This window comes from Phacochoerus africanus, chromosome X (assembly GCF_016906955.1).
Source record: "Phacochoerus africanus isolate WHEZ1 chromosome X, ROS_Pafr_v1, whole genome shotgun sequence".
Lineage (NCBI taxonomy): Eukaryota > Metazoa > Chordata > Mammalia > Artiodactyla > Suidae > Phacochoerus > Phacochoerus africanus.
This window is the reverse complement of record NC_062560.1, coordinates 17108958-17132910: the sequence shown is the minus strand read 5'-3', so window position 1 is coordinate 17132910 and position 23953 is coordinate 17108958. Positions and strand designations below refer to the sequence as shown.

At 38.5% G+C, this 23953-nt stretch overlaps 1 protein-coding gene across 2 annotated transcripts in view; it reads left to right on the top strand.

Moving 5' to 3' along the window:
* SCML2 (Scm polycomb group protein like 2) overlaps positions 1-23953 on the top strand; it is a 105054-nt gene that overhangs the window by 12780 nt on the left and 68321 nt on the right. For both annotated transcript variants that reach the window (XM_047765381.1, XM_047765382.1), the window contains exons 2-5: positions 8139-8186; positions 11089-11157; positions 17647-17717; positions 18813-19047. In XM_047765381.1, coding sequence (XP_047621337.1) covers positions 8165-8186; positions 11089-11157; positions 17647-17717; positions 18813-19047 — 397 coding nt within the window. In that variant the 5' untranslated portion in view covers positions 8139-8164. The remainder of the gene's footprint in view (positions 1-8138; positions 8187-11088; positions 11158-17646; positions 17718-18812; positions 19048-23953) is intronic.

Here is a 23953-nt window from a genome sequence, read left to right as displayed (position 1 = left end):
TTTATGTTTTCTCAAATTATAGTCAAAGATGCTTCCTGTCTAAATTAGCCAGTATTCCTTTACATATGAATCTGTACACATTTCTCCTAGTATTCAGTCCTAAGAAGGTGTCTATCTTTCCTGTTCAATTTGTATATACTTTTATATTGAAATGAGACTTATGTAGGCCAGAAAGAAATTAATCATTCCAGTTGAATACTGAATTTTTTCCAATTAGTACTTTTTTTGGCTACCCCACAGTATGTGGAGTTCCAAGGCCAGGGATCAGATCTGAGTTGCAGCTCAGGATCCTTTAACCCGCTGTGCTGAGCGGGGGATGGAACCTGCGTCCCAGTGCTCCAGAGACCCAGTGCTCCAGAGACGTTGTTGGTCTTGCTGTGCCACAGCAGGAACTCCCAAGTAGTACATTTTTATTCGTTCTTTTTAATTAAAAAAACCCTCTCACCCTATTATAAGTGTATTTTTGTAGGAACTGCTAATTCTTTTAAGAAATGGTATGGTATATTATATAACAACTATAAAGAAAATGGTGGAAAGTATTGATGAGATCAAATATTATAAAAAAATAATGATAAATACAGTGATAAACTCTACAATTACCCCAAATCCTAGGAAATGAGTTTTCATCTATTTTTGATTTATTAATTATTATTATTATTATTTGGCTGTGCCAGCAGCATGTAGAAATTCCAGGGTCAGGGATCAAACCCACATCACAGCAGCGACCTGAGCTGCTTCAGGGACAACATCAGATCCTTAACCCACTGTGCCACAAGGGAACTCCTCATCCACATCTTAGATTGCAAAATAAGCAGTAACTTTTGTTCTGTTTTGCTAATCTTGAGCTAGTGGAGTTTTTCCTTAAGTCATGAACTGTTAAAAGGCATTTATTATTGTCCAGTTTTCATTTTAGCTAAAAATATTGGCTTTGTGAATTTATAATGGTAGAATTTCATTTGAGATTATTGATGTATGGAATTGGTTAAATGTACATTTAAAAGTGGTTCAAATGTGTATTGTATATGGATTTACATATGTGATTTTTAAAAATTGAAAGGATATACACCAGATGGTTAAGAGTAGGTATTGTTTGATGATGGAATTGTAGATGTTCCCCCCCCCCTTTTACTTACCTGTGCTCTAGTTTGTTTTTAATGGCCACACCCATGGCATATGGAAGTTCCCAGGCTAGGGGTCTAATTGGAGCTATAGCTGCCTGCCACAGCCACAGCCACAGCAATACCGCAGCAACACCACATCCGAGCCATGTCTATGACCTACACCACAGCTCATGGCAATGCCGGATCCTTAACCCACTGAGTGAGGCCAGGGATCAAACCTGCATCCTCAGGATACTAGTCAGGTTCGTTACCCGCTGTGCGACAATAGGAACTTCCTGTACTGTGTGAAAAAGAAGGAAAAAACTACTACAGTTTCTAGGAGTCCACAAAGGTCACTTTGGTTCACAAAGGACCAAAGGCTCTTTTCAGTACTTACCAACCCTAAAGAAAATAATGTATTCATGAATAAATACCTGAAAGTCATCCATTTTGGGTGACATCAAGTTTCTTTTGGCTTTAGCTAGAATATATAGGTTTTCTGATAGTATGAGTTGTTAGATGATGGCTGGTTTGTTTAGTAATTATATGTCTGGGTAATTACTAATATATATAGCTGCTTAATTTAGGAGCATTTCTTTCTTTAAACAGCACCTTCCTTTTTTTTTTTAAGGCCACATTTGCAGCATATAGAAGTTCCCAGGCTAGGGGCTGAATCAGAGCTACAGCTGCTGGCCTATACCACAGCCATAGCAACTCAGGATCTGAGCCGCATCTGTAACCTACACCACAGCTTATGGCAACCCCGGATCCTTAACCCACTGAGTGAGGCCAGGGATTGAACCTGCATCCTCATAGATACCAGTCAGGCTCGTTACTGCTGAGCCACAAAGGGAACTCCAAAACAGCACCCTTTTATCTATACTTTGGAAGAGAATAAATAGTAATGCTTAGGGATCAAAGTAGGAATATCGTTGCATTTTATAACATAATTAATGTGTTAATGGTAAAACTCACTTATATTGGGGAGTTTCAGTGAGGACAGATGGGGTGGTAAAGAAAACAGTCTGAGCTTCCAGTTGTTCAGGATACTCTGCTAAGTGCTCTGCCTACACTGTCTCATTAATTTCATGACAACACTGCAAAACAAAGCATAGATGCTATTAGTCTTAAATTACACATGAGAAAACCAAGACTCCGGGAGATGAAATAATTTATAGTGACTTGAAACACTAGAAAATAACATTTCTATGTAATTGTTATGGCTACCAATAACCATCATGGTAACCATATTATTTGTTAAAACTTAGGTGATAGGCCAGTGTTGCATATAGAGAGCTTCATAGTAATGTAACAACTCTTAGAGATTGTTTTAAAAAACTATCAGAGTATACCCCCCATGAAAATAACTTTCTCTGATTATTTAATACATATCACTGTGAAGAATTCAATCATACATAAAAATATAAGGAAGAAAATAAAGGTACCTAAAATCTCTCCACCCTGTGATGCAAAAAAGGAGGATCACCAAAATATTTTTGCATTACTTTATGCAAGGTTATGCAAAATTTTATACAGATAGAATTATATCAAGTAAAATGTACTTATAACTAGCCCCCCCATCATCTTTACCCTCCCAGGTGAGCCTTATTAACAGTCTAGCATAGGAGTTCATTGTGGCTCAGTGGGTTATGAGCTCTACTAGTATGCATGAGGATGCAGGTTCGACCCCTGGCCTTGCTCAGTGGGTTAAGGATCCAGCATTGCGGTGAGCTGTGGAGTAGGTAGATTGCACACACAGCTCCAATTAGGGATCTGGCATTGCTGTAGGTTGGCAGCTGCAGCTCCCATTCGACCCCTAGCCTGAGAACTTCCATGTGCCGCAGGTACAGCCCTAAAAAGCAAGAAAAAACCCCCCAGCCTAGTATATGTCCTATGTTTCTCTCCGTGCTAATAATCTTTTACTCAAATAATCCTATAGAGACTTATGTATACACTTACAGTGGAATTTTGGTTTTCATTTTTATGTATGATTTGAATTCTTCACAGTGGCAGGTTTCCTTTTCAATTATCATAGTCATTCAGCCCCACTGAGCAGACATATCCTCTTGGGAAGTCCATAGTCGTCAAATAAAGACTTCAACATATAAAAAGAACCCAAACTCTTTAGGAAATGAGTCAGTGATTCAATAAGCCTTCCCTTTCAGTCTTTATGGTGTTCAAGTTCAGTGAGTTGTTAGAAGACTTCATCAAAATTTAGATGGTGTCCACTGTGGTAATTTAAAAATCATTTGCTTTAATCATTCTTCTTCACTGTTAACAACCTGGGAACTTCCATGTCTCAGGTGCCTCTGTTAAAAAAAAAAAAATTAAGTTCTCAGTGTTCTTTGTATATACTGGATACAGATCTTTTATCAGATACGTGTTCTGCAAACATTTTCTCCCATTCTGTAGTTTATCTTTATTTTCTTAACAGTGTCATTTGAAGAGCAGTTGTTAGTTTTGATGAAGTGCAGTTTATCAGTTTTTTCTTTTATGCATTATGCTTTTTTGTGTCATATCTAAGAAATCATCCCCTAACTCAAAGTCACAAGAGCTCTGTGTTCTCCTCTAGAAATTTTATAGTTTTGGGCTTTACATTTAGGTTTATGATCTGTCTCAAGGTAATTTTTGTCTATTGTAAGTGTTGTTTTTCTTTTTTTATGTAGATCTGTTCCACTACCATTTGTTGAAAAAATAAGCAGAAAACCAAAATTATCCTTTTTCCACTGAATTACCTTGACACTTTGTTGAAACATCTATTAACCCAGTGTTATGTGGACCTTTCAGGGCTCTGTGTTCTCTTCCACTGATACATATGGCTGCCCTTATGCCAGTACTACTCCATCTTGTTTAAATAGTGCCTTTGGATAAACAGAAAATTTAATCATGATTAAATCCAGTTTGTTAATATTTTCTTTTATTGTCAGTGCATTTTTATGCTTATTTAAGATACTATCAAACTTGTGAACATGGATTTATTTATTTAGGTCTTCAAAAATTTGGTTTTAATTATTTCTATACATGTGTTTTTACCTTCTACTTTTTTTTCTGTCTTTTTAGGGCCGCACCTGTGGCATATGGAGATTCCCAGGCTAGGGATTGAATTGACCTATACCACAGGCACAGCAACTTGAGATCTGAGTCACATTCATAACTTGTGCTACAACTTGTGGCAATGCCGGATACTTTAACCCACTGAGTGAGGCCAGGGATTGAACCTTCATCCTCTTGGATATTAGTGTGTTCTTAATGACTAATATCAGGTGACTATGGCATTAGACCAGGCAGGAGCTATTGAGGTTGTAAGCCAGTTAATGGCAGGGGAAAGGAAAATGAGAGAGCAAATATCTGCCACTGATTGAATGTGTGAGTGAAATAAGAGAACCTTACACAATCAATCATACCAAGTACCTGGAAAAGTAGTGGTGTTAGTAAGAGAAACAAAAATGTTAGAAGGAGCAAATTTTGGGGAGATGATAATTGAGTGTAAGTCTATTGAGTCAGAGGTGCAGAAGATATTCTGGGTGGCTTAAAGAATGTATTCTGCAGAGGCTTCCTTTAAATAACAGATTACCCTCTCTTACATACACTTTGATGTTCTGAGTACAGGCACATAGAGCAGTGAGAGGTGGATATCCTTTTGCCATATTCAGTATTTCCGTGTACATATCTTTTTTTTCTCCCCTTTTTCTTTTTAGGGTTGCACCTGTGGCATATGGGAAGTTCCCAGGCTAGGGGTCCAATTGGAGCTGTAGCTGCCAGCGTAGACCACAGGCACAGCAATGCTGATCTGAACCACATCTTCAACCTACACTGCAGCTTGCAGCAACACTGGATTCTTAACCTACTGAGTGAGGTCAGGGATCAAACCTCATCCTCATGGATACTAGTCGGATTCTTAACCCTCTGAGCCGCAATGGGAACTCAATACATGCACATACCTTTTTTATAGCACTCATTGTATTTTGTTCATGTGCCTATTTCTGACTAGGCGGAGCTGTTAGAGATCAAGGTCAGTGTATTTTTTATCTTTGTTGTAGAGTGCCTGGCATATTGAGACATGCGGAAAAAGTTTGAATTAATGAATCATTTAGTAGCTCAAAATATACAGGCTTTCTAACAATAATCTTATTAGAAAACTTGACTCTTAGTTCTCACAAGTTTTATCAACTTAGTCATGGTTCTTCCACCTCTTGGTAACATGGGCTTAAGTGGGCTTTTGGGATAGGCTTTAGTTTGAATCTTAGCTCTACCAACTTACTGTCTGCTCTTTTTTAAATTCATTTAACCATAAAGTTCACCCTTTTAAAATATACAGTTTATTGGTTTATAGTGTATTCATAGAGGTCTGCAACTATCACCACCGTCTTAATTCTAGAACATTTCATGACCTTAAAAAAGAACTCCCTTACTCATACCCATATCCATTCACTAGCAGTCATACTCCAGTCTCTCTTCTCCCAGCCCCTGGCAACTGCTAATTTGTTCAACTTATTTTTATTCAAGGGGAAGAGATTTAAATGATCTAACTCTATAGCTGATTTTTTAACCTTTGTTTTTTTTCTTCTAATTTTACTGAGATATAATTGGCATCATACAGCATTGTAGAAGTTCAAGGCATACACCATAATTTTTTTTTTTTTTTTTTTGGCTGCACCTGTGGAATTCGGAAGTTCCTAGGCCAGGGTTTGGACCTGAGCCACAGCAGTGACAATGCCGGATCTTTAATGCCTAGGCCACCAGGGAACTCCCAGCATAGTAATTTGATGTACATACATCAAGAAATGATTATCACAGTAAGTTTAGTGAACATTCATTATCTCATATAGGTACAAAATAAAAAAAATGGAAAAAATTTTTTTCTTGTGATGAGAACTCTGGAATTTACTTTCTTAACAACTTGGCTATAAAACATAGGCAGTGTCGATTATATTTATTATGTGGTACATTACATCCCTAGCATTTATTTATCTTATTTGTACCTTTTGACCGTCTTCAGCCAGTCCCCCCCTCCCCTCCACCCCTAGTAACCACAAGTCTGATCCATCTCTCTTTCTCTCTCTTTTTTTCTTTTTTGGCCACCCCAGAGCACATGGAGTTCCTGGGTCAGGGATCACATCCAGGTCACCGCAGCTGTGGCAACGCTGGATCCTCTCACTGTGATGGGCTAGGTTCAGACCTGTGTCTTAGTGCTTCAGAGATGCTGCTGATCCTCTTGTGGGAGCTCTCTGGTCTCTTTTTCTATGAGTTTGTTTGTTTGTTTGTTTCTGTCTGTCTGTCTGTCTTTTTTTTTTTCTGTCTTTCTGTCTGTCTCTCTGTCTTTTTGACATTGCTAGGGCCGGGAGGTTCCCAGGCTATGGGTCTAATCGGAGCTGTAGCTGCCGACCTACACCACAGCCACAGCAACGCGAGATCTAAGCTGCGTCTGCAACCTACACCACAGCTCACGGCAATGCCGGATCCTTAACTCACTGAACAAGGCCAGGGATTGAACCCGAAACGTCATGGTTCCTAGTCGTATTTGTTAACCACTGAGACACGACAGGAACTCCTGTTTCTTTCTCTTTTTTTTTTGTCTTTTGTCTTTTTTGTTGTTGTTGTTGCTATTTCTTGGGCCGCTCCCGCGGCATATGGAGGTTCCCAGACTAGGGGTTGAATCGGAGCTGTAGCCGCCGGCCTACGCCAGAGCCACAGCAACGCGGGATCCGAGCCGCGTCTGCGACCTACACCACAGCTCACGGCAACGCCGGATCGTTAACCCACTGAGCAAGGGCAGGGACGGAACCCGCAACCTCATGGTTCCTAGTCGGATTCGTTAACCACTGCGCCACGACGGGAACTACTCTTTATTTTTAATGTCTAATTGATCTACAACACTCTGTTAGTTCCTGTTACATAACATAGTAATTCATTATTTCTGCGCCTTTCAAAATGATCACCATAAGTGTAGTTATGATCTGTTACCATACAAAGATATTACATAATTGCTGACTATATTCCCCACACTGTACATTTCATACCTCTTACTCATTTATTTTGCAATTGGAGGTTTGTACCTTTTAATCTCCTTCACCTATTTCTCTCTTGCTCCCATAGCATTCCCCTCTGGCAGTCACCTGTTTGTTCTCTGTATCTGTGACTGTTTTTGTTTTGTTATGATTGTTCATTTGTTTTGTTTTTTAGATTCCACATATAGGTGAAATTTATCTTTCTCTGTATGATTTACCTAGCATAATATCCTCTAGGTCCACCCATATTGTTTCAGATGGTAAGATTTCATTCTTTTTTTATGGCTAAGTAATACGCTGCTGTGTATATATACCACATCTTCTTTATCCATGCATTTGTTGATGGGCACTTAGGTTCCTTCCATATGCTGACTATTATAAATAATACTACAGTGAACATAGGGGTGTGTGTATTTTTTGAATTAGTGTTTTTGTGTTCTTTAGATAAATACCCAGGAGTGGAATTGATGGATCATGTAGTAGTTCTATTTTTAATTTTTTTGAGGAATCTCTATACAGTTTTCCATAGCGGCTGCACCAATTTACATTCCCGCCAACGGTGCACTATGGTTCCTTTGTCTCCACATCCTCCCCAACACTTGCTATGTGGTGTCTTTTTGGTAATAGCCATTCTGACAGGTGTGAGATGAAACCTCATTGAAGTTTTGATTTTGCATTTCCCTGGTGGTAAGTGATATTGAACATCTTTTCATGTGCCTGTTAGCCATTTGTATATCTTCTTTGGAAAAATGTCTATGCAGATCCTCTGCCCTTTTTTAAATTGGGTTATTTGTTTTTTGATTGTGAGTTGTATGAGTTCTTTGTGTATTTTGAGTACTAACCCCTCATTGGATGTATCGTTTGCAGAAACTTTCACCATTCAGTAGGTGGCCTCTCCATTTTGTTAATAGTTTCCTTTACTGTGCAAATGCTTTTTAGTTTGATGTTATCCCATTATAGCTGATTTCTAATAATACTACCTTTTAGAAATGTGTTAAAAGGAGGCAGTAATTGATTTTTCTCCTTGTAGGAAAAAAAACACCAGAGAGGGATACCATGGGGCAAACAGTGAATGAAGGTAAGATTTACTTGTCTAAAGATGATTAACAGTTTTAGTTATTAGTTTGGAATGAGTATCTTCTGATAGATGGAATGTTTTCTAAAAAAGCCTTTTAAAAATAAATTTAGAAGATATTAGGTACTTAGAATTGGAATTTTGGCGCTGAATAGCTATTGAAGGTAATTTTGTCTTCCCTTCTTAGTTTTATAAATAAGAAAGGTGACACTAAGGGAGGTTAACTGAACAGGTCATTTAACAATCTCTGACGGCTACGATCAGAGTCCAGATTTTCTTATTCTAAGATGGGTGATTAAAAAACATTTCATTCAGGCGTTCCCATTGTGGTGCCGTGACTAGTATACATGATGATTTGGGTTCGATCTCTGGCCTTGCTCAGTGGGTTGGGGATCTGGCGTTGCTGTGAGCTCTGGTGTAGGTTGCAGATGTGGCTCAGATCCCCTGTGGTTGTGGCTATGGCTGTGGCGTAGGCCAGTGGCTACAGCTCCGATTTAGCCCCTAGCCTGGGAACTTCCATATGCCAAGGGTATGGCTCTAAAAAAAAAACCAGTTTCATTCTGTCCTCCTCTAGTGAGAAGTCTTCTCACTGTCCCATGAATATGCCACACTCATTTGCACTCTGTTTTAAGTTGTATTTTCTTTTCCATAATATATTTTTCTATTTTGCCATCCTAAATTCTCTTTTTCCTTCAAAACCCAGTTCAAGTCCTCTCTCATGACTTTTACTCTGGCTGCATGCTGAATGTTGTCCTATGCTCTTCCCATTTTTGTCAGGTGTATTAGTTTAGTATAGTCTCTGTAACTAGATTCTTAGCTTCTCTAGAGCAGGTACCAGGCAATTATAATTTCACTTTTTTTCCTATTAGAAAATATTATTGCAGAACTATTTAGTAAATATGTATTTTCTTTGTACTAGTCAAATTATTTAAATAAAGAGCAGCCAACATATACCTCTGGAGTGTTCACACATACTGAAGATGCATTCAGTCATAACCAGAAAGTAGATCTGTTACCTTAAATGGTACACCTGGCATCATTCATAGATTCTTTTAAGAAGCTTATCACTTGGCAGTTCAAGCATCAGTAAGGGTAAAACAACAATAGATGGAAACACATCAAGTGTGGTTAGGTCTATGAATTCATAATGATACTAAAAGCAAAACAAAACTTATTGGTCATCTGTGGAGAATGCTAGGGATATAATTCATTATTTTGAAAACTAGAAAATAAAGGAAAAGAGTAAAGCATCGAGTGTGACTTCCTTTTGTAATGTGTACTTCAGGGTAATTGAATGGTTAAAGAGCAGAGGTTTGTTTCTCTCTGTAGTAGTTTTCTGACTAAAGACAGGATGATAAAATTAGAATACCTCCATTTTGCAGTGGATCTAGACAATTGTCATCTGTGGCTGCTCATATTAGAAAAAGAGAACTAGATATATTAGAAACCTCCTGTGAGAGGTACATAACACTACCATGAAGTCATCTTTTCTTCTCTTCCTAAAAAAGCCAAACCTTTATGTGATTAAGCTCTTCTGGGTTGAAATAGCAATACCAATTTAGAGAAAATATAAGAACCAGAAGAACCCAGCGCCATGAGAAGGTAGCAAAATTCAGACTGGAAAACTCTGAACTGGTTGGTATCACCAGCAGAAAAAAATTGCTAGGGAAAGCAGGAAAAAAAAAGAGGAGGCAGGAGCTCTTGCTGTGGCACAACGAGGATCTGCAGTCTTAGAGCCCTGGGACTCCAGTTTGATCCCCAACCTGGCACAGTGGGTTAAAGATCCAGTGTTGCCACAGCTGCGGCTTACATTGCAACTGTGGCTCGGATCTGATCCCAGGCCGGGGAGCTCCATATGCTACGGGCAGCCAAAATATGGGGGCGGGGGGAGGAGGTGGAGGAGCCTATAGATCAAAAGAGATTTAAGAAATATATTCAACATTGTTCCGTATGGACTTTATTTGGGTCATTTAAAACAATGGTGAAAATGAGAACACTGACTACTAAGCAATTATGGTTAATTTTTTCAGCATATTATTATTATTATTATTATTATTATTATTTTCTTATTACAGCCATACTTGCAGCATGTGGAAGTTCCTAGGCTAGGGGTGGAATCAGAGCTGCAACTGAGGCCTACGCCACAGCCACAGCAACACTGGATCCTAGCTGCAATAGTGACCTATGTTGCAGCTGCAGCAATGCTGGGTCCTTAACCCACTGAGCAAGGCCAGGGATCGAACCTGCATTCTTATGGAGACTACATCAGGTCCTTAACCAGTGGGCAACAATGGGAACTCCTATGATTATTTTTTAATGAGTCCTTTAAGAGATGTATACTGTAATAAATATGTAATAAATGATGTCTTAGATTTGGTGAAGTCCTGTGGTACAGTGCTATTTGAGCTCCTTAGCCTGGACCAGAGAAAACCTCTGCCTAGTCCATTGAACCGCATTGTATTCTAGCTTGCTTGTTTTAAATTTTCAAAAGCATGTACTTTATTTCTGGGGCACATTAATTTGAACATTGTAAGGTCAGCTGAACTCATTTTGGTTTGTTCATTTATTCATTTAACAAATGTTCAAGGGTGTTCTACATGCCAGGATTGTTCCAGGTACTGAGGATACAGCAGTGAACAAAAGAGATAAAAATAAAATAAATAAATCCCTGCCCTTTTGGAGCTTACATTTGAGTGAAGTGAGGCATACAATAAACAAATAAGCAAATTATAAGGTACATAGTATCTTAGAAAGTGAAGTCCTATGCAGAAAATGAGTATATTAATTTTAAAATTAAAACTAACTCCTATTAGAGAATAGTTTTAGTTTATAATTTTTCTAAGTGCTCTTTCAGACTGTTGCTGTGGTCTTTGGTCTTGCTCACTAATTTCTCTTTCTTTTTAAGAGTCAATGGATGTAAAGAAGGAGAATCAAGAGAAAGCTCCTCAATCAGGCACATCTTCTATGCAGAGTGGTAGGTTTTAAATTACTTCAGAACAACATATTTTTCTTCCTCACTCAGTCTTAATATGAACTCTTTTCTTACTGCTTTTGGTATAGTGTATTTAGTAAACTACTATAAATAAAAAAAACCTAAGCAATAGAAAATATCAAAAAGATAGTATTTCATTTTCAAAATTTTACGTAGAGGTAAATTGTTATGGGATTAAATAAAAAGATGTGTTTCATTGCAAATTTTGCCACATCAAAGATATCTGGTTATTAATTACCACGTATTGCCATGTGTGACCAATGTATTACCAATTTAATTTGATTATTAATAAAACCCTTTTGACATTAGCGTCAATGTGAAAGTCTTTTTTTTTTTGTCTTTTTGCCATTTTCTTGTGCCGCTCTCACGGCATATGGAGGTTCTCAGGCTAGGGGTCTAATTGGAGCTGTAGCCGCTGGCCTACGCCAGAGCCACAGCAACACGGGATCCGAGCTGCGTCTGCAACCTACACCACAGCTCACGGCAACGCCGGATCCTTAACCCACTGAGCAAGGGCAGGGATCGAACCCGCAACCTCATGGTTCCTAGTCGGATTCATTAACCACTGAACCACAACGGGAACTCCAAAATACTCTTTTTGAGTAAAGAAAATATTTACTACAGCCAATATATCATTCATTAAATGCCAGATAGCTATAAAAATATCATTTCTTACATATAATGTCATATATTATGTCATATATATTTAACTCCGTGAAAGTCCTTTTTTGATGATCAAAAGATGGTTCAGTGTATTAAAGCTTAGGCATTGAGGCGGTCTGACAGACCTGTTCTAAAATCTTGGCCTTATTCTTTACCAGGCTTGTGACCTTGGGCAGATTATTCAATGTTCTTAATCTTTTTTTTCTCTTGTTTTTATCTCCTAGCACAAGGATAATACTATTTACCTCGTGGAACTATTAGAATTAAAGAAAATGAATATAAAGCATCTAATATATTGCTTAGGCCCATAGTTAATGTTTAGTAAATGTTAACTTTGTTTATTAAGTCTGAGTTAATGATTTCATGTTTTAAGTTTCTTATTGTGAATCATAGCATGTGTATAGTACTGCATCAGAGGTTCAAGAGATAGAATCTGACCCATTGCATCTGTTCTTTAGGAAAATGAAAAAATAAGTCATATGCACACAAAGGACTGAATTTAAAAAATACTATAGCAAGCTTACTGTGTTTACCAGAGATTTCTAGGCAATCCTCTTGCCCTTTGTCTTTGTGTTGTACTTGCCCTGCCAGTCCTACTCTTGGAATAAGTTCACCCATGATTTTCTGTTCCTACAGGAAGATTGCCTATAGAAGTAATCTCCGTGGAATTATTCTTTCTCACTGTAGTGGAGTCCTCAGTGCTTCCTTAGCTTTCTTTCTCATTGGCCTCGTTTGTTCTTTGGCTCTTTCCTCCATCCCCTAAAACCCTCCAAGGAAATGGAGGCCCATTAGGTTAGAATGTTCTTCCTCATCCATACAAATTCCTTTGATCCTTAACCTGCTGTGCTGCAAGGGAAATTCCCATTTTTTTTCTTTTTTTCAGTATAACAGCTTTATTGAGATATAATTCATGTAGCATACAATCTACCCACATAAAGTATACAGTTCAGTGGTTCTCAGTAACATGTTCCCAAAGTTTTGTAACCATCACCATAGTCAATTTTAGAACATCTTCATCACCCTAAAAAAAAAAAAAAAATCTTGTACCCAGCTAGTTGTCACTCCACATTTCTCCCGGTACCTCTTCCCTCCCCCAGCCCTAGGCAACCACTTGTTGATTTTTTGTCTCCCTAGATTTGCCTATTCTGGAAATTTCATAAAAATAAACTTAAAAATATATATTCTTAAAGGTTGAAACTAGTAGCTTTTCAAATTCTCAAACTTTTCTGTTTGAGAAATTCTGGTTAAAAATGAGATTACTGGAGTTCTCTGGCACAGTGGGTTAAGGATCCAGCATTGTTACTGTAGCGGCTTGGGTTGCTGCTGTGGCACAGGTTTGATCCCTGGTCTGGAACTTCCACATGCGGCAGGTGGGGCCAAAAAAAAAAGTGAGATTACTTAATCAAATTGACAGACATCTGCAGATATTTCTCTGGGCCCCTACCCTAGCATCTCATTTTAGAAAGCAGTGAGTGATTGCTAGACAGTAAGCTCCAAGAGAGCCAGGATTTTTGTCTGTTTATTAACTGCTGCATTGTAGTGCCTAGGACAGTGCCTAGCACATCCTGGTAACTTTCTATGGGAATCCAGTAATGAATAAGACAAACATGATTCCTGACCTCTTTGAGCTTAGTGCACAAGATAGACAGTAAAAAAAAAAAAAAAAAAATGCCCAAGTACAGTCATTATAAATGCTATGAGGTAGTGGGTGCTGATCATTCAGCTGAGAAGCTTCAAGCTCTAGATATTTTGCTCATTTTCTTTACATAGCATGTTAACTCAAGCCTGGCACTAGTAGAAGATGTGATTCTGATTTACTCTGGAAAAGATTGGAGGGGCTTCATATAGATATGTTCAATTTTTTGTTTTTGTTTTTGTTTTTTTGTCTTTTCTAGGGCCGTACTGGTGTCATATGGAGGTTCCCAGGCTAATTGGAGCTATAGCTGACGGCCTATGCCAGAGCCACAGCAACGCCAGATCTGAGCCGTGGCTGCGACCTACACCACAGCTTACGGCAACACCGGATCCTTAACCCGCCGAGCAAGGCCAGGGATCGAACCCACAGCCTCATGGTTCCTAGTCGGATCCGTTAACCATGGAGCCACGACGGGAACTCTGATATGTTCAATTTTCTAAAAGGTATTTGGGCTAAGGTATGGATTAGAAAAGAGTACAAGTCAAACAGGAAGGACCATGGACATGTGCAGGTAACAATCACATCACAAGATATGTATGTACACCTGGCTCATGAACAAGCCTATCAATTTGCAGTTCTTTTCTGAGAGAGAGAATAAATCCCCCACTCCCACCCCAATCTGTCAGTGAAGATAAGATCCAGAGCCAGACAGGGACTTCAAGCTTGCCGGAGACTTTCTGACTATTTTGGCTCCTGGTCAGTAATTCCAGCTGTGATATTATTGTAGATGTGTCAAATCTAAATTAATAAAGCCGGTTGCTATGTGTGTTTTCCCTATGTTGTTGGGAGGGGCTCATCATATGAGCAGCCAAGCTGAAAAGTTTAGTGGACTAGAAATTTTGTCTTATGAATAAAGAAAAAAATTAAGGTTCTGATGGTTAAATGCTACAAAAATATGGTTTTTGACTAGCAGTGTGATAGAAAAATAATCTTCTTTCAGAGCACTGGTATAAAGGATTTGCTAGCTCACATTATAGCCTATTAAGACACAAATGGTAATAGGATATTTTAAAAATTGTGTTAGAAAAATGGATTAAGTATTTTATAATGTTACTGAAAAATTTACAAATATAACTAGTTTGTGGAAGAGTCTTGTAAGTTCTTCAAGATATAATTGTGAAATGGTTTTGATTTCTCAGTTATTTTCAGCTTACACTCCTTTCTTCCTGGTATGGTGGCTTCTTAATGACATCCTAGTCAGATATTTTCCCCCCATTCAGGTTTTGTTTTTTTGTTGTTATTTTTTTTTTTTTTTTTTAACTTTTTCCAAGATCTTAAGCTGATAGAGCTTCAGTTAGAACCTTGGGTCTCTTGACTGTCAGGTTAGTGTTTAGGAGGTCACCGAAATAACCTGGTTAGTTGAATTTTGGAGCCATGGATCTCAGTTTTCATTTCATTTTATTTATTTTTTTGGCTGTGCCCACAGTGATGTCTGTGGGCATAGCAGTGATCCGAGCCATTGCAGTGACAGTGCTGGATCCTCAACCTTCTAAGCTACCAGGAACTCTTCACTTTTAACTTTTATTTTATTGGCTGCCCTGTGACATACGGAGTTCCTGGGCCAGGGATCGGATATGAGCCACCTTTGTGACCTACGCTGCAGCTGTGGCAATACTGGATCCTTTAACTTACTGTGCTGGGCTGGGGATTGAACCTGCATCCTGGCACTGCAGAGAAGCTACTGATCCTATTGCCCCCCAGCGGGAACTCCAGTTTTCACTTTTAATAAAGTTCTCCAGCATTCATAAGTTTAGGCACAACTATGACACTTAGTTTTGGAATAATAACAAACCATTTATTGAACCATTCTACTTCACTTAGTTCTCAAAATACGTTATAGCATGTATATCCCTTTCATCATTTTATAAATGAAGGAATTGAAGCTCAGAAAGTGAAATAGCTTGCTCAGGGTTATATAACTAGTGAGAGGTAGAATCAGATTGAAAGTCGGCAAGTTCAACTCCAGAGCCCATATTCTTGATATTCTGCTGCACGCCTTTCAGCACTCTGGTAGTGTTTGCTTTACGTTATCTGGAAGCAGAATTAAACCCTGTATTTTCTTTTTAGTGTGAAAAGGGTGTACAGTGTTATATATGATATGCTTAATACCATATGTAATATACGTACATACACATATAAGTGCATACGTACATGTAACAGTGATATTCTGAAGCTGACTTAAACCAGCTTTGGAGGACCAGCTGTACACATTTCTTTTCAACTTCGTGGTTGGTGACTTAACCTTGGCACCTTGCAGTCAGCCATGGTGGTAGTATTTATACCACAGAAATCCGCAGACACTACCATTTAGCCTTTTTGTTTATTTGTATTTTCTGGAAAGCTGGTTGTTAAACATTTATCAGCACTGAGTGTGTCTGTTTGTGTATGCATGTAAGTAGAAATGTTATATCCTTTGAAGGATACTTAAGAGGCTGGTAACACCGATTCCCCTAGGGAGGGAACTGTCAAACCCAATATAAATATATGTATGTGTGTGTGTGTATATATATATATATTTTTTTTTCTTTTTATGGCTGCACTTGTGGTATATAGAAGTTTCCTAGGCTAGGGGTTGAATTGGAGCTGCAGCTGCAGGCCTATGCCACAGCCATGGCAACACTGGATCCAAGCCGCATCTGTGACCTATGCTGCAGCTTGTGGCAATGCCAATCCTTAACCCACTGAGCAAGGCCAGAGATTGAGCCCACATCCTCATAGGGACTACGTTGGGTCCTTAACCTGCTGAGCCACAATGGGAATTCCTGAAGTTTTATTTATTTGGTCCTTTTTTTTTTTTCTTTTCTTCTTAGGCCACCCCAAGGCATATGGAGTTTCTCTGTCAGAGCCAGAGATCAGACCTGAGCCACATTTGTGACCTATGCTGCAGCTGTGGCAATGCTAGATCCTTTAACCCACTATGCTGGGCCGGGGATTGAACCTGCATCCTGCATTGTGGAGATGACACCAATCAAGTTGTGCTACAGTGGGAACTCCTCCAGTATTTTTATAGTGAGGAAGTTAAACGAGTATAGAACAGAATTTTATGGTTAATGATAATTAAACTTGGTGTGAATTAATAGTACCATTAATACTGCTGTGAAGTCTTCCTCTCAGTGTCTTGGCAGTGTGACTGGCACAGTGAATTGAAATGTTCAAGCCAGGCACACTGCTTTCTGTGCTTCTCTTCTAGTATTGTAATATATCATAAAGACTGAATGAGAGAAAGGACAGCAAGAGTTTGTAGAAATTATAAATCATTAAAACACATCAATCATTGCACTGATGGCTGGTTTACTGCTTTGTTCTGTCACTATATTCTTGACACCCTAGATGGAGATGTAATAATCAGTTGAGAAACAACGCTGGTTCACAGAGTTTTTCTTTCTATAAAGCATGGCTTTATTTCTGCTAGACTACATATCTAAGTACCTTTCAGATCTCTATGAAAAATGACGCACCTTCATATTAATGGGGTGAAATGGTAAAAACACATCTTAAGTAAATTTACATTATAGACATATGAGTAGAATTTGTTGTTACTCTATATTATAAAATCTTTTAGTTGGTCCCAGAGTTCACATTTTTAGAATCTCTGTGCTGCAGTCTTCATTATATCAAGGAGATCTGGATTGTAATTTATATCAGAGCCATTATTATCAGGAAGTTTGCTTTCTTTCTTTCTTTTTTTTTTGCTCTTTTGTCTTTTTAGGGCCGTACCAGCGACATATGGAGGTTCCCAGGCTAGGGGTCGAATAGAAGTTGTAGCCGTCGGCCTCCGCCACAGCCACAGCAACGCCAGATCCAAGCTGCGTCTGTGACCTACACCACAGCTCATGGCAATGCCGGATTCTTAACCTCCTGAGTGAGGCCAGGAATTGAACCCACAACCTCATGGTTCCTAGTCAGATTCATTTCTGCTGTGCCATGATGGGAACTCCCGGAAGTTTTATTTCTATGCTGATAGTCAAATGTAGATCAGGAAGTTTGAATCTGTTCTTTAGGGAGTTTTTTTTTTTTTTTAAGAGATAGGGAACTAAAACCCTTTTTACTCCTGAATGTTAGTGTACATGTTATATGTATTAAGAAAACAATTTTGTGCATTTTTTTTCCAGATGATTTTCACTGGGAGAATTACTTGAAAGAGACTGGATCTTTAAGTGCTCCTTCAGAGTGTTTCAGACAGGTATGCTAAAATTCTGTAGATGTTGTATTGTATGTATTGTTGTAAACTATTAACTTGAAGGGTGTCAGTGTGATTGTTAGGTTCTGGTAGCCTGAGGAGATAGTGGGATTGTGGTAGTGCCACTTAAGAACCAGATGCTGTCTTTGCATTCACTCATTAAGAATTTACTTTATGTCAGGTATACTAAGCCCTTATGACTATCCATCTGGAGGAAAAGACAGACATGGATATAATTAATTATGGAAGTATGATAGCGATACAGGGAGGGCTTACAGAAGAGGTGCTATATGAGATGGTTGGAATGAGGGAAAGGATATTCCAGGCAGAATATCCAAAACAGAGGCATATAGTGTGAAAGACCCTGAGTGTTCAGGAATGGCATGGGGTGGTTGGAGCACAGATTAGGTAGAGGTGACACTAGTGTGGAAATGAGGTTAGGATGCCTGGCTTTTAAACTATACTGAGGATTTGGACTTTACTTTAGGCAGTGGTAAACTACTGTTAGGCTTATTTTAAGGGAATGGCCTAATCAAATTCTTATTTTAGAAAGCCACTCAGGGAGTTCTCTTCATGGTTCAGCAGAAACGAATCTGACTAGAATCCACGAGGATGTGAGTTTGATCCCTGGCCTCACTCAGTGGGTTGGGAATCCAGCATTGCTGTGAGCTGTGGTGTAGGTCACAGACGGGGCTCGGATCCCGCCATTGCTGTGGGGTAGGCTGGCAGCTATAGGTCCAATTCGACCCCTCACCTGGTAACTTTCATATACTGCAGGTGCGGCCCTAAAAAGCAAAAAAAAAAAACAAAAACCAAAACCCACTCAGTGCATTTTAGAGGCTGTATTTGGGTTGTCTGGAAGTGGGTAGATGAGTAAGACTGATGAGCAGCAGCAGGCAGCCAAGTCAAGCTGCATGTCAGGCCAAGGAGAAGGTTTGGAGATCTTTTTAACTCTTACTGCTCTTACTTTGTTCACCATCTGCGGTGACTGTTACTTAAAACATTCCTCAGGTACTTTAATAACATAACTGACTATTTGATTTTCTTATAGTTGATGCATTCTAACAAAATTTTATTTATATGTGTATATGTATGTAGTCCAAGATTCCACCAGCTAATGACTTCAAAGTTGGCATGAAATTGGAAGCCCATGACCCTCGCAATGTTACTTCAATATGTATAGCGACAGTTGTTGGAATTACTGGTGCCAGGCTACGTTTACGACTGGATGGTAGTGATAACCGGAATGACTTTTGGCGGCTTGTCGATTCTCCAGACATACAGCCTGTTGGGACATGTGAAAAGGAAGGGGACTTACTTCAGCCTCCACTGGGTAAGGATAAACAGTTTTTCAAATAAATAACATATTCTTGGTAATGTAATTTCAGTAGAAATAATTTTAATTGATGTTTTAAAAATCTTTTCAGGCATTCTTGCAAATAGATGGTCAGGTGGTTTCTGTGGAGAATGTATGAGAAAGGAACTCAGTACCCTGTGTTATAGAGTTTCACTTAAGTACACATTTGTCTTATGTGTGCTAAAGGTTCCCTACTCCAGAGCAAGACTCATGCTGTCTTCAAGCTTGAAATGTCAGAAGCAGCTCTACTAGATTTTGTGTGCAGATTCAGAAACTGTTCTAGGGGAAAAGTTTGTAGCATTTGATATGAGTCACTTCCTCCCTCAATATTGTCTAGTGAGCCATTCAGCATTTTTGGCATGAGGGGAACACAGCAGAAGGGTATGATTTCACATCAAGACTTCAGTTTCAGACTTGGGAATTTCATTACACCTATTGTGGGAAGAAGTCATAGCGAGAGGGGTAGAAATCATTACCTTTTTAGGTCTTTGAAAAGGAGGAGATGGATGGAACTCTTCAGCAAAAGTTTTTAAATACAAAGCTCTCAATTTTCCCTTTCCCTTCCCTTCCCTTCAGCCAAGCCTGTGGTATATGGAAATTCTGACCCTAGGATTGAACTCAAGGATTGAGTCATAGCGGTGACAATGCTGAATCCTCAACTGCTGGACCACCAGGGAACTCCTTTTTTTAGAACAAAAAAACAAAGCTCTTAATTTTGACCGCATTTTTAAAAGATAAAGTGTGACCCAGGGGGTTCCCATTGTGGCGCAGTGCAAATGAATCTGACTAGTAACCATGAGGTTGCGGGTTTGATCCCTGGCCTTGCTCAGTGGGTTAAGGTTCCGGTGTTGGTGTGAGCTGTGGCTCGGATCCTGCATTGCTGTGGCTGTGATGTAGGCTGGCAGCTGTAGCTCTGGTTTAGTCCCTAGCCTGAGAACTTCCATATGGCATGGGTGCAGCCCTGAAAAGCAAAAAAAAAAAAAAAAAAAAGTGTGACCCAAATTTTATGCAAAAATTTTCTCTTTGAGTGCTTAGAACAAAAGTGATTTAGTTCATTACTTCTACATTCTGAGTGAATGGTGGATATTGGTTTTTATTTGTTTCTTCTTTTACAGTGCTTAAAATGAAAATTCTCTATTATAAAGCACAATGAGAGAATGGATTTTTTTTTTTAATCTCCTACTAGTGAAAAATTCTCTGGAAACCAAAAACTTAAGATAATAATAACTACTCTTTTAGTAGTATCTTTTTTTTGTTTGTTTTAATTTGTTTTTTATTGAAGTATGGTTGATTTACAGTGTTGTGTTTCAGGTGTACAGAAAGTGATTTAGTTATATATGTATGTTCTTTCTCAGCTTCTTTCCCTTAAAGGTTATTAGAAAATATCGCATATAGTTCCCTGTGCTATTCAGATCCTTGTTGGTTATTTACTTCATATATTGTAGTGTGTATGTCTTAATCTCAGACTCCTAATTTTTCCCTCCCTCATTTCCACTTGAATAACCATAAGATTGTTGTCTATGTCTGTGAGTCTGTTTCTGTTTTATAAGTTCATTTGTATCTTTTTTTTTTTTATTTCACATGTAAGTGATATCACATATTTTTCTTTATCTGGTTTACTTCACTTAGTATTATAATCCCTAGGTCCATCCATGTTGGTACAAATGGCATTATTTCATTTTTTTTATAGCTGAGTAATACTCCATTGTATATATACATCACATCTTCTTTATTCATCTGTCAGTGGACATTTAGGTTGCTTCCATGACTTGGCTATTGTAAATAGTGCTGCAGTGTATTCTTTCTAATTATGGTTTTCTCTGGGTATGTGCCCAGGATTGGGATTCCAGAATCATATGGTAGTTCTATTTTTCATTTTAATTTTTTTATTTTTTAATTTTTTTTGTCTTTTTGCCATTTCTTGGGCCACTCCTGCAGCATATGGAGGTTCCCAGGCTAGGGGTCTAATTGGAGCTGTAGCCACTGGCCTATGCCAGAGCCACAGCAAAGCGTGATCCGAGTCTTGTCTGCAACCTACACCACAGCTCACGGCAACACCGGATCGTTAACCCACTGAGCAAGGGCAGGGATCGAACCCACCACCTCATGGTTCCTAGTCGGATTTGTCAACCACTGGGCCACGACGGGAACTCAGTATTTTTCATTTTTAAAGGAACATCCATACTGTTTTCCATAGTGGCTATGCCGATTTACATTCCCACCAACAGTGTAGGAGGGTTCCCCTTTTCTCTACACCCCCTCCAGCATTTATTTGTAGACTTGTTAATGATGGCCATTCTGACTGGTGTGAAGTGTTACCTCATTTTAGTTTTGTTTTGCATTTCTCTAATAATTAGTGATGTTGAGCATCTTTTCATGTGCCTTTTGGCCATCTGTATGTCTTTTTTGGAGAAATATCTGTTCAGATCCTCTGTCCATTTTTTGATTGGGTTGTTCTTTTGATATTGAGTTGTATGAGCTGTTTGTATATTTTGGAGATTAATCCCTTGTCTGTAGCATTGTTTGCAGATATTTTCTCCCATTCTGTAGGTTGTATTTTTGTTTTGTTTATGGGTTCATTTGCTCTGCAAAAGCTTTTAAGTTTAATTAGGTCCCATTGTTTATTTTTGTTTTTATTTCCACTTAACTCTAGGAGACGAATCCAAAAAGATACAGTTGTAATTTATATCAAAGAGTGTTCTGCCTATGTTTTCCTCTAGTATCTGGTCCTACATTTAGGTCTTTTATCCATTTTGAGATTATTTTTGTGTATGGTGTTAGATAATTTCTAATTTCATTTTTTTTACATCTAGCTCTTCTGTTCTCTCAGCACCACCTATTGAAGAGACTGTCTTTTCTTCATTGTATATTCTTGCCTCCTTTAGCAATCTTTTTTTTTTTTTTTTTTTTTTTTTTGGTGGGAGGCCATGACTGTGGCATGTGGAAGTTCCCAGGCCAGGGATCAAATCTGGGCCACTGCAATGACAATGGCAAATCCTTAACCTGCTAAGCAACAAGGGAACTCCCAGGATGTGTTTACCTTTTCCCTTCTTTTCTTTCTTCATATCATTTACATTTTTTAAGATTTTTATTTTTTATTATAGTTGATTTACAGTGTTCTGTCAATTTCTGCTGTACAGCAAAGTGACCCACTTTTCTTTTTTCACATTATCCTTCATTATGTTCATCACGAGTGACTAGATATAGTTCCCTGTGCCATACAGCAGGATCTCATTGCTTATCCATGCCAAATGCAGTAGGTTGCATCTACTAATCCCAAATTCCTAGGCCATCCCACTCCCTCCCCCTCCCCCTTGGCAACCACATGTCTGTTCTCCATGTCCATGAATTTGTTTCTTTTCTGTAGATAGATTCATTTGTGCCATATTTTAATTCCACGTGTAAGTGATAATCATATGGTATTTGTCTTTCTCTTTCTGACTTACTTCACTTAGTATGAGAGTCTGTAGTTTCATCGATGTTGCTGCAAATGGCATTATTTTGTTCTGTTCTTTGGCTGAGTAGTATTCCGTTGTGTATATATACCACATCTTCTTAATCCAGTCATCTATCAATGAACATTTAGGTTGTTCTCATGTCTTGGCTATTGCAAATGGTGCTGAAGTGAACATAGGGGTGCATGTATCTTTTTCAGTGAAAGTTTTGTCCAGATACATGCCCAGGAGTGGGATTGCTGGATCATATGATAATTCTGTATTTAGTTTTCTGAGGTACCTCCATACTGTTTTCCATAGTGGTTGTACCAATTTACATTCCTACCAGCAGTGAAGGAGGGTACCCTTTTCTCCATATCCTCTCCAGCATTTGTTATTTGTTGACTTTAATTGTGGCCATTCTCATGGGTGTGAGGTGGTACCTCATTGTAGTTTTGATTTGCATTTCTCTAATGATTACTGATGTTGAGCATCTTTTCATGTGCCTGTTGGCCATCTGTATATCTTCTTTGGAAAAATGTCTATTCAGGTTTTCTGCCCATTTTTCAATTGGGTTGTTGGTTTTTTGCTGTTGAGTTGTGTAAGTTGTTGGCATATTTTAGAGATTAAGCCCTTGTCAGTTGTGTCGTTTGAAACTATTTTCTCCCATTCTATAGGATGTCTTCTTGGTTTTTTTTTTTTAATGGTTTCCTTGCTTTTATTTCTGTTGCCTTGGGAAACTGACCAAAGAAAACATTTGTATGGTTGACGTCAGAGAATGTTTTGCCTGTGTTCTCTTCTAGGAGTTTTATGGTGTTTTGTCTTACATTTAAGTCTTTAAGCCATTTTGAGTTTATTTTGGTGCATGGTGTGAGGGTGTGTTCTAGTTTCATTGATTTACATGCAGCAGTCCATTTTTCCTTGCACCTCTTGCTGGAGAGACTTGGTGGGGAAAACCATTTTATATTCTTGCATCCTTTTTTGAAGATTAATTGACCATAGGTGTCTGGGTTTATTTCTGGGTTCTTTATTCTGTTCCATTGGTCTTTATGTCTGTTTTTGTATCAGTACCACACTGTCTTGATTACTGTAGCTTTGTAATATTGGCTGAAGTCTGGGAGAGTTTTGCCTCCTGCTTGGTTTTTTTCCTCATGATAGCTTTGGCAATTCTGGGTCTTTTATGTTCCATATACATTTTTGGATTGTTTGTTGTGGTTCTGTGAAAAATGTCATGGGTAATTTGATAGGGATTGCATTGAATCTGTAGATTGCTTTGGGTAGTATGGCCACTTTAACAATATTCTTCCAACCCAGGAGCATGGAATATCTTTCTATTTCTTTGAATCCTCTTTAATTTTCTTGAATAATGTTTTATGGTTCACAGCATGTAAGTCTTTCACCTCCATAGTCAGGTTTATTCCTAGGTATTTAATTTTTGGGAGTGTGAT